The sequence below is a fragment of the Bufo gargarizans genome, chromosome 9, assembly GCF_014858855.1.
Source record: "Bufo gargarizans isolate SCDJY-AF-19 chromosome 9, ASM1485885v1, whole genome shotgun sequence".
Classification (NCBI taxonomy): Eukaryota; Metazoa; Chordata; class Amphibia; order Anura; family Bufonidae; genus Bufo; species Bufo gargarizans.
The window spans coordinates 172424197-172437986 of NC_058088.1; the positions used below are offsets into that span (position 1 = coordinate 172424197).

Here is a 13790-nt window from a genome sequence, read left to right on the forward strand (position 1 = left end):
ATGACTTATAATGCTGTGTGTCTCTGCCCGACCACCCCTCTGATGACTTATAATGCTGTGTGTCTCTGCTCGACCTCCACTGCAATTTGTGAGCACAAGTCATTACAGTGGAGGTCGGGCAGGGGCACACAGCATTATAAATCATTATAATGTCGCGAGGTCCTGTCACAGGAGAAGTGTCCACACAAAGTGCGTTTCTCACAGGGGACACGCTCGTTGGAAACTGCCCATAGGCAGCGGGCTGCCTGCCCTGCTCCAATGGCTGGCTAGAAGCTGACACTTTTTGTAAGCAGGGTCTCAATGTTAGGCTATAGTCACATCTTCTTTTTGTATAATGCAGGTGTCCAGAGTCGGTCTTGGTGCCTACTTTGAGCACATACCCAGCACATGACAATATGTAATTTGGGCGTACCTTTTCATTCACTATATAGGAAACGCTTTCCTATGCAGAGCGACACAGTAAAAATGAGTATACTGCGCTGTAAATGGAAGTCAATGGACGATGCATTCCACTGGAGGTCTATACAGTGGGATAGGTTGCAGGTATACATCTGGAAATCCTCCTGACATGTACCTCCGACGCACAGGCTCATACTTAAATCTGTGTCCAATTTTTGTGCAGCGCCACTACAGGGGAAATGGAGTAGTACTCCATTCCTACTGAAATCATTGGACTGCCCATGTCGTACTCAGATCGGACATATTGAAATCTAACTACCCGTTCTTTAACTCCCTTGAGGCCCTCATATGTATCAGAAGGTTGGCTGGTCTGGCCAACATTTATCTAATGTGTATGGCCAGCCTAAGAATCAATACCAGTGCATTCAAGAGGAAATTGTACATCTCAATGGGAGAAATCCCTTTAAATCAGGCATCTCAAACTGCGGCCCTCCAGCTGTTGTAAAACTACAACTCCCACAATGCCCTGCTGTAGGCTGATACCTGTAGGCTGTCTGGGCATTGTGGGAGTTGTAGATTTGCAACAGCTGGAGGGCCGCAGTTTGAGATCCCTGCTTTAAATAAAGGCTACTACAAGATGCCCTAATAGAGAAAGACTAGGGCAGGGATCAGCAACCTTCGGCACTCCAGCTGCTGTGAAACTACAATTCCCAGCATGCAAACATGCTCAGCAGCTCTTCTAACTCCAATAGAAGTGAATGGAGCATTCTGGGAGTTGTAGTTTCTGAACAACTGGAGTCCTGGAGGTTGCTGATCCCTGGGCTAGGGTGTATTTGCTTTTGAACACAGTCTCAAAGGGCCTCCTCAGTGACCGAAGTGCCAGTGGGCTTCTACTCACTTACACCAGTGGTGCACCTAGAGGAAAGGGGTCCTTTAGCAAAGATTAAAATCATCCCCCCAGTATGAAGCCATTTCTTACCACGAGGACTTTATGACCCTTGAGTTAACTCTCCGCCTGAGTGCTAACAAAGCAGTTTCCCTAGAAAGGGGAGTCCTGCACAGGTTCTCACCACCCTACATCAACCAGACCTGGACCCTTGGGTCCAAGGGGTTAATAGCAACCACATGGTCTGCCCCTATAGTCCATACACCCTCGCCTCATGGGAGGCAGCGGGCATCATTTGCATATAACGTGCGCCTTCATCTTCAATGGATGCAAAAAGATGTGCATTTAGGTCATCTTATATATTGTACAGTATAAAGCAGGGGTAGGCAAGCTGCGGCACTCCAGCTGTTGTGAAACTACAACTCCCAGCATGCATACTGGCTCTGCTCTTCTAAGAACTCTCATAGAAATAAATAGAGCCTGTTGGGAAGTGTAGTTTCACAACAGCTGGAGTGCCGCAGGTTGCCCACCCCTGGTATAAAGGGTCCCGCTAAACAGTCCCTACTTAATTTTTGCGGTTTTCTTCCAACAGAGGAAACCACCATCTCCTCACCATTAAGCAGTTGAATGTTTGCAGTCTTTACACATGACTATGGTGTTATTGAATATATTGGACCCAACTGCAAAAGAACGGCAAGAAGAGAAAATGTAAAATGATGCCTTTGGCGCCACCTAGTGACATACGTTCAAATCTTCTAGATTTGGAATCCGGTCGTCGGTGCCTGTGCAGTTGTATCAAGCGACTAAACTCCTACTGTGCGTAAATTACTGAAAAGTCTACGGACTCTCCATTGTCCTGCAAGTAATTGAAAGACTTCTAGCTTGTTCACTTAAGTCACATGTGGAATCTTATGCTGGCTGATTAGAATGATCACTAGAATGGATCGGGGATCTTTAGTGGTCTTACGGGCTGTGCTTGTGCCACCCTGCTGGTATCATTCAGCAGATTAGGACCCTGGTCTAGATGCCAGGAGGCCTAAATGCCAGTAGGATAAAAATGAATGTTGTGGACTTGGGTAGGTGCCACTGCTGCTTTCAGCAGCTAGCACGCAGTCTATATATGTAGGTATCTTCTACCCCCAGTGCTTCCCCATTGGTTGGACAGTGGCCCATGCTGGTTCTTTTGGGGAGAGGAGGAGGCGAGAAGCTCCATTTAGCTTCACACAACTGTGCTTTTGTTTATGGCAGTAACATAGACTGATACACAGAAACGAATGCAAGAGAGCTTGTAGGGTTAATATTCACACACGTCCTTCATCCCTCTATTGTCCAGAGCTCCAATACTGATTTGTGCCCATGCCGATGGAGGCTTGTGGAAATGAATGGATTCTCCTTTCCTTTTTTTTTTTGTCCCCAAAAGTTACAATTCATCTTCTAAATACTCTTCCTTGAGGTCCCTTTTTGGCCGCCGGACTCCCACGTACTGGGTCACATGCACTTGGTGCATTCGGTTTAGTCTCCCGGAGTTTCCCTGCTTTGGTGGGTTCAGTCACTTCCTCCGGGACACAGTGTTTCAGCGCCGTTTTACCCAATAGCTCTTTGAAAACACTGTCCATGTTTTTTGTCACGTCCTGTCAAGTGAAGGAGAGGAGGAAATTTCATATTAATGCTCATGGATTTAAAGAAAGCCTATAAGGGTGTACTACTGGACTATGAGCCGATGTATAACTAGGTTCCCCTGGGACCCCAGGCTCAATTTATACTAGCCCCCTGTCAACCATCACGTCCCATTTAGTACTGGGGTCCTCCTGTATCGTAGAGGGGTCATTGGGTCCCACTGGGCACCAGTTTATAAGTAACTTCTACCTCTGCACCGCCCTTTAGCTACAAGTTGAAGATTTGAACCTTTTCTTGTATGAATATAATATTGATTCATTGTACAGACCCCCAAACTATGGCTACCACCACGATAACACTTTCTGATCTATGCCTTGGGGTTTTAGCCTCGGTTATGTATAAATAACCATCCACATCAATGCCTGTTTAACACCAATGTGGATGGCAATTAGGATGAGGATGATGGCGGACTGACATAAGGAAGGACTGCTAGTTTCTACTATGTAAATTGCCACTTTTTACTTCCTTCATTTTGTCATCCCTCAACATTAAAGGTGGTTTTTAGAGACTCTGATATTGATGACCTATCCTCAGGATAGGTGTCGAACCCTCACAGGTCAGCTTTTGGGTAGGCTGCTGCACTCCACTGAGAGTTGCGGCCTACTCACAGCTTACTCACAGTGCCGTCCACTGAATAGCGGCTATGCTTGGTATTGCAGCTCAGCCCCATTCACTTGAGGTGCACCAAGGCCATGTGATCAATGAACGTGACGTCACTGGCCCAGGGAGAGGCCGCAACGCTCACGGGAGGATAGGTCAATCAATATCAAAATCTTGGAAAACCCCTTTGAACCTATTAAACAAATGCTATAGCAATTTGGAAAATTACCTTATCTACTTCTATGACTGGCCGGTCACTTTGCCAGCTTTTCAATGCCGATGTCCCCTTAGGCATACCATCCATTTGGTTCCTTCTGTCTCCTGGTATTCTGGTTAGAAAGAACACAGACACATTCATATGTAACGTCTCAGGTTTGTAAAACACTTTTAGTATGTAGAGAATATGGAAGTTCATATGGGTTGTCTCATGAAGACAAGCCCATTTACGATTGAACACGGCCAATTATAATCCCACCCCCCACATACAGTTCCCTTGCATTGGGTTCCGCAGGGGAAATGTAGTATTATATGCTACCTTTTCCAATCAACGGCTGTCAGGCTCACGAGAGTAAGAGTTACTCTCTGTTAGCAGCTCCACTTTGACTGATAGAGGTGAATCCAAATTGGGAACCCCCCGTGGATAACGTCCATAGGCTATATGCATATGGAAAGGGGAAGTCTTCACGAGACCCTCTTAGAATGGATTTTTCAACCCTATTTCCATCGGTCCCACGTTGTCCTCATACTATAATTTCCCAAGGTCCCCCACCAGGCTCTGTATTCTGACATTTTGATATGGACATGGAAGTTAACGTTACAATTGCCTATAGCAGTCACATGTCCATATTAAAACATCATTCCTGGATGCCAGGAGACAACCCTATGATGTGGTCGAGTATAAAAGTCTGGACAGGTGGAGCCAGCAGAAGTCAACCTATAACAGCTTGAAGATATTGATGACCTATCATCAGGATAGGTCATCAATACTAGATTGGTGGGGGTCTGACATCTTGGATCCCCAGGTGAATAGGAGCTGAGGTGCAGTACGCCAGAACCACGACTACATAATGGACGGAGCCTTCTGCTTCTGGCTTCGTACACTTTCTTGTTTCCGGTGCCAGTGGCTTCTGAAAACAGTTGATCAGTGCAGTTATCTGGTGTAAGACCTCCCTGCTGATCTAGCTCATTTAAGGGATTATGCCATGAATAATGTAAAAAAATAATTAAATCAGACATCATAGAATACATGACAATACCTTTCTAACAAAGCTAGAACCAGCCCTGTACCTCACATGGACCCAGAGATCTCCCCATTCATTGCTCATATTGCTTTGCTAGATTTATTTCAGGCGGGCAGCTCAAGGGGAGGGTCATTTCTCCTGCAGTTCTCTCCCCCCATCACAGCTCAGGCGGCCGATCCTTTCTCAGGGAGTATGCCCTTTCTCAGGGATGTGTCCTTCTTGCTGCAGCTCTCCCCCTGTAACTGTCACAGCTTAGATACTTATAGATAGATACTGCTAATGACAGTTGACGGATGGAACCGAGCATGTACGACCACCTCAGTGATGTTACCGAGGTGGATGGAGAAATAAGGAAAATAACAAACATAAAGTGACGCTATATACAACAATATATATTGAAATATAATATATCATACACACATTTTATTAAATAACTCATTGGCTATATTTTAAAATGATATATAAATATAAAAGTATTCAGATCCAGATGTTTGAGAAATGTAAAATATTTTTGTGGGACAACCCGTTCAATATTTACAGGCTGGAAAACCCCTTTATAGTGGTTGTCCCACAAAAAAATATTCTACGGTTTTTAGACCAGCACCTGGATCTGAGTACTTTTGTAATTGCATGTAATTAAAAATTTTGTATAGTCACTGAGGTATTCAATAAAATCATTTTTTTTTTTTCTTTGTCCTGCTAACTGAGATGGTCGCACATGCTCAGTTTCATCCTTCAACTGCCTCGAGTTGTGATAGGGAGAGCATGGACACGCCCTATTAGCTTTAGCAGAAAGGACTCTCGCCTTGAGCTGTCAGCTTGATATAAATCTATCAGATGAATGAATGTGGAGATCTCTGGATCCATGTGAGGTACAGGGCTGGTTCTAGCTTTGTTAGAAAGAGGTTGTCGTGTGCTATACGATTTTCATTTTTTACATTATTCATGGAATAACCACTATACGTCTGTACAACTTACCTTTCAATGTGACCTAGCAACCTTGGACTAGGGTGAACCATGGGGAAAGGAATTCTGGATGCCTCTATGAATGGGTTGATCTTTCTGATAGGACTTCCCTCACTGCGTTTTCTAGGGGAGCATGCGCTATCAGAATTTACTCGTAACCTAAGAGAATGATCAAAGCACAATAGTTAGTATATCACCACTGCTATATGTTTCCAAAGTTTGGCTACTCTTACAGTAAAGAACCCTTTCCTATATTAAAGGAGTTGTCCACTCCCAAAGCCAGTTTTAGTTATGGTTAGGTAAGTGTAGCTTATTTACCGTTGCATCATTCTGGCACCAAGGCTCCCTTTGCCGATCCTTCTGGTCCCTGACCCTGATGGACTGGAAGTGTAACCTCTTGCCAGTGTTCACGTGTGCTGTTTAGCGGTGATGTGTCCCCAAGCGGCATGTGACCGCTGACTCTCTATGGTCTAATGACACATCACGGCTGAGGCCGCTGTAGTACTGCATGTGACCACAGCCAGGACATCGCACTTCAAGTCCACCGTGGACTGGAAGGATCAGGAATGGGAGCCGAAGCACTGGAACAGAGCAATGGTGAATAGGCGAGTGCCTTTATTCCTGGCAATTAAAACTAGTTTTGGTTATAACCCCTTTAAAATTAAACTACCTTCCTCTATACAGCTGGTACATTTTTGTCCCAACCTAAACAAGCCCAGTTTTTATCCTCTTTCCATCCCATTCCTCAACCTTGTTGTCCTCCTCTGAACCCCATTTAAAACTCCTGTTGTACAATGCAGGGCCCGAAACTGCTCCCTTAGTCAAGATGAAACCTAAAAAGGAATTTAAAGAGGTTTTATCTTTTTATAGACCATAAAATTGTATTTGCTTTTACAGCTGCTACATGGCATTGAGTGCTGCTGCTTAGGTCACTGGTAAACAGTATATCTAAGTACTTCTCTTAATCTGTGTCCAGCAGAACCATAGAAACCTATGTATATACATTTTCTATATTTTATTACTGTAGAAGAAGATGTGTTAACTTGGATTTATCTCCTACCTGCTAGGTTCAACCAGAATATCCTCAGGGGTGATGGCTGTGCTCGCCTCTCCTTCCTTCTTGAGAGCACGTTGCTCCAGCTTTTTCTCTGAGCTACAGTACGTGAGCAAGAAATAGTTATTTATATATATATATATATACACACAAATGGACCCCACTCACAGGGGTCCATAATGCTGCAACACAAGGATTTGTTTTGCAGGGTCCTCACAATGTCACTATCGAGAAAATGTCATGACCTCTAATAAAACAGGACGTACAACTAGAGATAAGTGAAGTTTTGAAAAAAATCGATTCAGCAACTTTGCCAAGAAATTCAAATCGTTCGGAATTAATTTGTCACGAATCTCTATAAATCAGGTATAACCAGTCCACTCTGCCTTAGGGTACGGCCACATAGAGTGGCACCTTTAAGCAGGGGCTGTTGCTGGTCTAGGGTTTGGCTGGTTAGGTGGGGGCACAATGTGCATATTATTGCTGTTCTTGCCTGCAATCTCCTGCCCTACAGGTGGCATCCCTTCTTCTGCCATCTGCTTTTCCTCCTTTTCCACATCATCTAATATCCAGCTCCTCCTCTCTCTGCATCTTGCTGACTTTTCTAGGACATGGAGACTTGGAACGATGATTTGGAAGAAGTAAAGCCAGCAAACAATGAGGATGGTCATCATTTAGACCTGGGCTATTTAGTGTGAGGACCTCACCAAACAGTTCCACATATCTCAGCATTCTGAACCCTTGTGAACATGATATTAGGGGGGGGACAATGTGGTGAGGAGTAGAAACCAGACTTCGGGTGCAGTTATGGTGTAATTATTCCCCATTTTCCATATTCCTTCTTACTTTCTCTTACCTCTCAGGAATGTTGAGATATTTGTGTGGGACTAGACCTCGCACCCCTGCTGTTTCTCCTCTCCACCAGTCACCAGAGGCCTTGTTGTGCAGCACAATTGTGTCACCCTTTTTGAATGACAGCTCCTGTGGTGTTCGAGCTGAGTAGTCAAACTTTGCAAAAGCCTCCACTGTGTCCAACTCTGGAAAACATCGGAAAGATAGATCGATAAATAGACAGATGGGTGGATCGAATGATCAAAGATGGTAGATGGATATACTCAGTGACAAAAAATAATGCCCCAAGAAGGATTTGTTGGAATCGATTGAAACTTTCTATGTGTGACTGTAGTAATCATAGATTTAAGTGATTGCAATATTAGAGCGAAAGAAAGTTTAATGGGGAAAACTGTACAATTGAAAGGAGGCTCTAGGATACGAGATGAGATACGGTTAGGCATGGAGGTATACAGGTTCTGTATGGTATCCTGTGGCACATTTGCCCACAGATGTGGCAGCTGGGCCTGTAGATCCTGCACATGTGTAGGCCGCCAAAGCTGGAGACCCAGCTGGTCTCATTAATGCTCGATAGGCGATAAATCTGGTGACCGGGAAAGCCAAGTAGTAATCTGGCAGAGACATTCCTGGGAAAACCTTACTGTGTGCGGGCGAGCATTATCCTGCTGAAAAAAAGCAGTTGGAAGCCCTGCCATGAGAGGAACACATGTGGCTGCAGGATGTCCTACACATATCGCTGAGCTGTTAGTGTCCCTCGTATCACTACTAGTGGTGACCGACTCTCGTATGTGATGGCTGCCCAGATCATCACACCAGCAGTTGGGGCAGTGTTCCTCCACAGCAAAGGCAGGATTGAAGCGACCACCATGAGGCCTCCATACTCAAACCCAACCGTTGTGAGATCCCAAACAGAACCCGGATTCGTCTCTAAAGACGATACAATTCCAGTCCTTAACAGTCCAAGTTTCTCATTCACAACACTGCTGCAAACAAAGGAAACAGTGGCTGGCTGTTTATGGCAGGACACGTAATGGGTGCTGTGACATAAAATCTCCCTTTTCTAAGTACCGGAAATGGTCCGGGCAGAGACAGGGGTGTAATGAAGGCACCATCTGTGTCTGGATGGTGGACAATGAAACAGTGGGAGATGCTTGTGCTTGTCAGCGGATCAAGTGATCCTCTCTTCTGGTGATCTGTCTGGGCTGTCCAGAGCCTGTTTGCCATGTGGACGTGCCCTTACCTAACCACTGCTCCCAACACCCCCTAACAGTTAGGTCAGAACAGGCTGGATGGTAGACAATGCGTTGAAACGGCCATCCTGCTTCAAAGCACCCTCTCAAAGCCTGTCAACTGGGCAAAATCACTTTGAGGCATGCCTACCAGTCAGCCATCTCTCACCAAGACACCAAGAGGTACAACACCCGAAAGTAGCCTCTGAGAGCCTTCTTATAGAGCAGAAGGGGAAGCATGTTTATGCCCTCTTGTGGCAAGACCCAGTGTATAATTATACCACACCTGTAATCATTTTCATAACTGCATGCCGAGTTTTACAGTAATCCGACATTTCTATCTTGGTGCATTTTTTGTATCAATGAGGATAGAATAGTTAGATCTGGTTCTTACCATCCTCGCTGGCAGCCATTTCCTGCTGCATCTCTTGATCACTTTCTTCTATGGTGGCCTCCAGGGCCAATGTATCACTAAACAAATTGACAGATCAACCTCAGCGACTGATATTAAAGGTATTACATTTTCAATTCTCAATTTAACTTCTGTATGGAGGAAGGAATCAAAAATTAAACCAATTCATGGCACTGCCATTTGTATGGATACCTGGAAAACCACTGAAGGGTCTGATTAATCTTATTGCTACAGTTAGGCCAGGGATCAGCCAGCTGTTGGGAAACGACAATTCCCAGCATGCTCCATTCTTTTCTGTGAGAGTTCTGAGAAGAACAGAGGATGTACACATGCTGGGAGTTGTAGTTTCACAACAGCTGGAGTGCTGGAGGTTGACTACCCCTGAGTTAGGCTATCAGTGTGTTTTCCTGGCACACCCATTAAATTACTAATTTACAATTAAAAGAAATTGAGGCTTCTCGTGGTTGATAACTTTTAATGGCCAACCGAAAAGGTGACGAGACAATTACATGCTTCTGAGACTACTTAGGCATCTTCCTCAGGCATCTTTTAAGACAGTATCTGAAGATTCACATATTTATATATCAAGACAGGTGACATAAAGCAGATCAATATGAGTGGAGGAGTAAAACAGTTGTAGCAGTAAATTGTTGTAGCAATTATAGATAAGGAATGTGAGAATTTTCAGAAGTGGTTTTTGCACCAATAACACTATACAGACCACTACTAATTCCATCCTTTCTGGTAATTCCAGGTTCATACTCACCAGTACTCTTCATCCTCCTCCACGGTCATGCACTTCTCATACACAGGGCCCTCCAGTTCTGTAGGCCCAGGGAAAATACGTTCTTGGTAAATGATAATAGTCTTCACAACTTCATTAACATGAGCCTGAACAGATACCGGGTCCTGTCCTTCAGGGATGGAAACCAATGTTGGACCAAAACAGACTGCCAAATTATATGGATCCATCATGTTCTCATCACTGTACTGGGACAAACTAGAATATAAAAACATGAGAATTATGAGGCATTATTTCTTTGTCAGAGCTGCAGGGTCCCTGATGATAATCACCGTGTGCTGTGCTGGTAGGATGCACAGAGATTAGTGACCAAGTGGGACAACAATGTAATGTGTGTGGGGTTTCCAACAGATCATGAATTAAATTTTTCACCTGATGCTTTTGTTCTCCGAGATGGTAAATTGCCACCAGAGATGTTTAGTAACGGCGTTCATATCTCTGGCCATTATAAAGACATACCCCCTCTGATTGCCCACCATTCTTGGTTGGACTGACCAACAATCAAATGTGTATGGGGAACTACAAACACTCCTTCAACAGATCATGAATTGGATTCTCTTGCCTGATCCTTTTGTTCTCCCAGGAAATAAGCCACCACCAGAAGAGCCTGGCAGTGGCTTTCTCCTCGCTCCCCATAGAAAGTACATACACTCTGTGCCGGACCACTTTTCTCATTTGTACCGACCAACAATCTAATGTGTATGGGGAACGCCCAACACTCGACCAACCGATCATGAATTGGATTCTCTTGCCTGATCCTTTTGTTCTCCCCAGAGATAAGCCACCACCAGAAGAGTCTGGAAGCTGCTTTCTCCTCTCTCTCCATTGAAATCACTCACAAGCTTGGCCGATCCAAGCATGTAGGTATATGGGAGAGTCTGTTTTGGCAAACAGAGGAGGTCTTGAATAGGGGACCTCATCTAATAATTTGTAATTAGGAGAAGGGTTTTCTATACCAGGAAGGATAGGAAGCAACGCAGAAACAATATTACCACCTGAATGGGATCTCTAACCTACTTACTGGTTCAAGAAGGCAAAGAGGTATCTTAGGACAAGGGTGACTGTAGGGGGGAGCTGTGCCACCAACTTCTTCAAGTGTGGGACCCTATCCTGGAACTCCAGTTCTGTTGGGTAAGAAATATAATTTTCACAAAGCATGAATGCAGACTAAAACATAGGAGACGTTAGAGATTTTAGAGACCCCCTCAGAACAGAAGGCTGAGTATGTAATTAAATAGAAGTCATAGAAGGTAAACTTTATGCAAAGGCACTGACTTATACAACTCTACATCCCTTAAAGGAGTTTTCTCTAAATCCAAACTTCTCAATAAGTGTCTGAGCACTGGGGGTCCCACTGATGGGTCACCCGCAGATCGCGAGAATAGGGGTCCTGTTGAATGGAGCAGGGGTCAAACATTTACACTGTCACTCCATTCAGAGTCTAAGGGGCTAAGAAAGATAGTCAAGCTCAGCTATCTCCATCAGTCCCATAAACTTTGAATGGAGTTGCAGGGGGCATACTCAGGTGCACCTTCCATCAAGCCCCCCTCCCCACCACAAACCCAATATGTCAACTATAGACATAGTACACTCACGGAGAGAGGACAGCAATTCACTAAACATGTCATTTGGAAATAGTGGCTTTTCCAGTCCTCGGAAGTATAGCTTCAGCACCCCAGCCACCGAATCCACGTCATTCCCTGTGTAGCTGGAGTCCAATGGGTCATCCCCTGGGAAAGAGCACATATTTATTCTCCGAGGTGACAAAATGATATGGGCATTTCGCATATTAGTAAGGTTACTCCACTAAAAGGGGGAGAGATTGGAATAACCAGTAACCACCAGTTGGACATTAGCGCTTCAAGTTGGTGAACCATGTTCCTAATTGAGAGTGTAGGGCCTAAGTATCAGCGTACGGGGCATTCATTAAAGGTAAATTAAAATAAGCCGTCCCTGTTCTTAGAGCTTAACTTTTGGTATTCTATAGAAGTTAAAGGGGTTGTCCAAGATTTTAGCATTGATGACCTTATCGTCAGCATAGGCCATCAATATCTGATCGGTGGAGGTCTGACACCCTACCCCCTCACCAAATCACCTGTTTCAGAGTAGCTCTGACGCTGAAACTACACAGCTCTGTCCACTGTGTAATGGATGGAGCTGGTAACTGCAGCACTGCCCCCAGTGATGTGAATGGGAACAGTGCTGCAGTAATCAGCTTCGTCCAGTAAACAAATGACAGAATTTTGAAGTTCCAGTGCTGGAGCTACTCTGAGACAGTGAGGGTGCAGGGTGTCGGATGAGATATTGATGGCCGATCATCGGGACAATTCATGGACAACTACTCCCTTTTAATGTATACCAAAGCAATTGTTAGACACAATCATGTAATTCACCATGTCACCAACAGATGGCATCAGTTTCCTAATCCACAGCAGCCATGGGGTTTATATCATATAGCGGTATTTTGGACAGTTTTTTGCATCAGTATGTTTAAGCCAAAACCCAGAGTATTTTGGACTCGTTCCTGATTTTAGCTTAAACCAAAATACTGACCAAAAAAATATAATATAATAACCAAGTGACATAAAAACCGGTCCTTTTTCATTGACATCATAATAGTGGCACCATGGCCAATGCCAAAGTGAAGTAGAATAGATTTCAGTATTTTAATTCAGTGTAAAGCTATCAATGTCCTATGTTCCCAGAAGCTGTGACTGTCCAAAGCTATGGGGAAGAGGAATTTCTCATTCCACTTGTGCCAGAAATGGTGGGGAAGGGAAGAGGGGGAGGCTCAAAATTGTTTTTATTTTTTTTATTTTACACTGCGTGAACCACTTTTGAAAAGCTATGTTATCAATTAGATGTAGGTCAGATTTATAAATTTTTTAAACGGCGGCTTTTTAAAAGGCATCTGTCAGCAGTTTTGATCATGCTAAACGGTTGACTGCACTAAGGAGTGGCTGAGGAGAGCATGACATGCATACCTAAGGTGGAACTTTTCTCACCAGGAGTAATGTGGATATGGAGTTTTATTCTGCCAAATTCTGCTCTTCCAAGGGCCCAGGAGGCAGAGCTTCATTGTACAGTGATCTCTGCATTGAGTGTTTAACCGCCCCTCCTCTCTACCCTGAGTAACAGCTGTAGCATCCAATCAGGAGACCCCTGCAGCTGTCACTCAGAGCAAAGGGGAGGGGCTGTAAAGCTGCTCAATGCAGAGAGCATTTCAGTATATAGCGCCACCTCCTGGCAACATGCAAGAAAATAATTTGTCAGAATAAAACTTCATATCCACACTACTCCTGATGGGAAAAGCTCCACATTAGGTATGTTGGCATGCTTTCCTCAGCCGCTCCCTAGTGCTGGGAGCAATTTAGCATAATCAAAACTGCTGACAGCCTTCATTTAAGAAATTACAGCTGATAAATCTGGTACCCCAGGATAAACATGGTCAAAACTGCTGACAGATTTATCAGCACTGTGTGACGTAGTCTAAAATAAAAAGTCCCCTTTATAAAATATCCCCTTTATAATAAAGCTCCCCTATGAGTTTAGTAGAAGGTAATCCACCCCAGTGGCAGGTGTCTACCGTTGGCCTACATGTTTTGCAGTGGATGGTAGGCAGTCTCTTGGTTAGTCCCTGCCTGACAACATGGACCACTGCCTACCCCTTTG

At 44.4% G+C, this 13790-nt stretch overlaps 1 protein-coding gene across 1 annotated transcript in view; it reads right to left on the reverse strand.

Annotated features, from left to right (window-relative positions):
• Nucleotides 1–1826: 1826 nt before the first annotated feature.
• ARHGAP4 (Rho GTPase activating protein 4) overlaps nt 1827–13790 on the reverse strand; it is a 75863-nt gene continuing 63899 nt past the window's right edge. Inside the window, exons 15-23 of the mRNA XM_044268592.1 lie at nt 11714–11848; nt 11140–11242; nt 10083–10316; nt 9299–9375; nt 7680–7860; nt 6830–6922; nt 5782–5928; nt 3792–3891; nt 1827–2916 (exon numbers count right to left, since the gene is read on the reverse strand). Of these exons, the coding sequence (XP_044124527.1) occupies nt 2713–2916; nt 3792–3891; nt 5782–5928; nt 6830–6922; nt 7680–7860; nt 9299–9375; nt 10083–10316; nt 11140–11242; nt 11714–11848 (1274 nt within the window). The 3' untranslated portion in view covers nt 1827–2712. The remainder of the gene's footprint in view (nt 2917–3791; nt 3892–5781; nt 5929–6829; nt 6923–7679; nt 7861–9298; nt 9376–10082; nt 10317–11139; nt 11243–11713; nt 11849–13790) is intronic.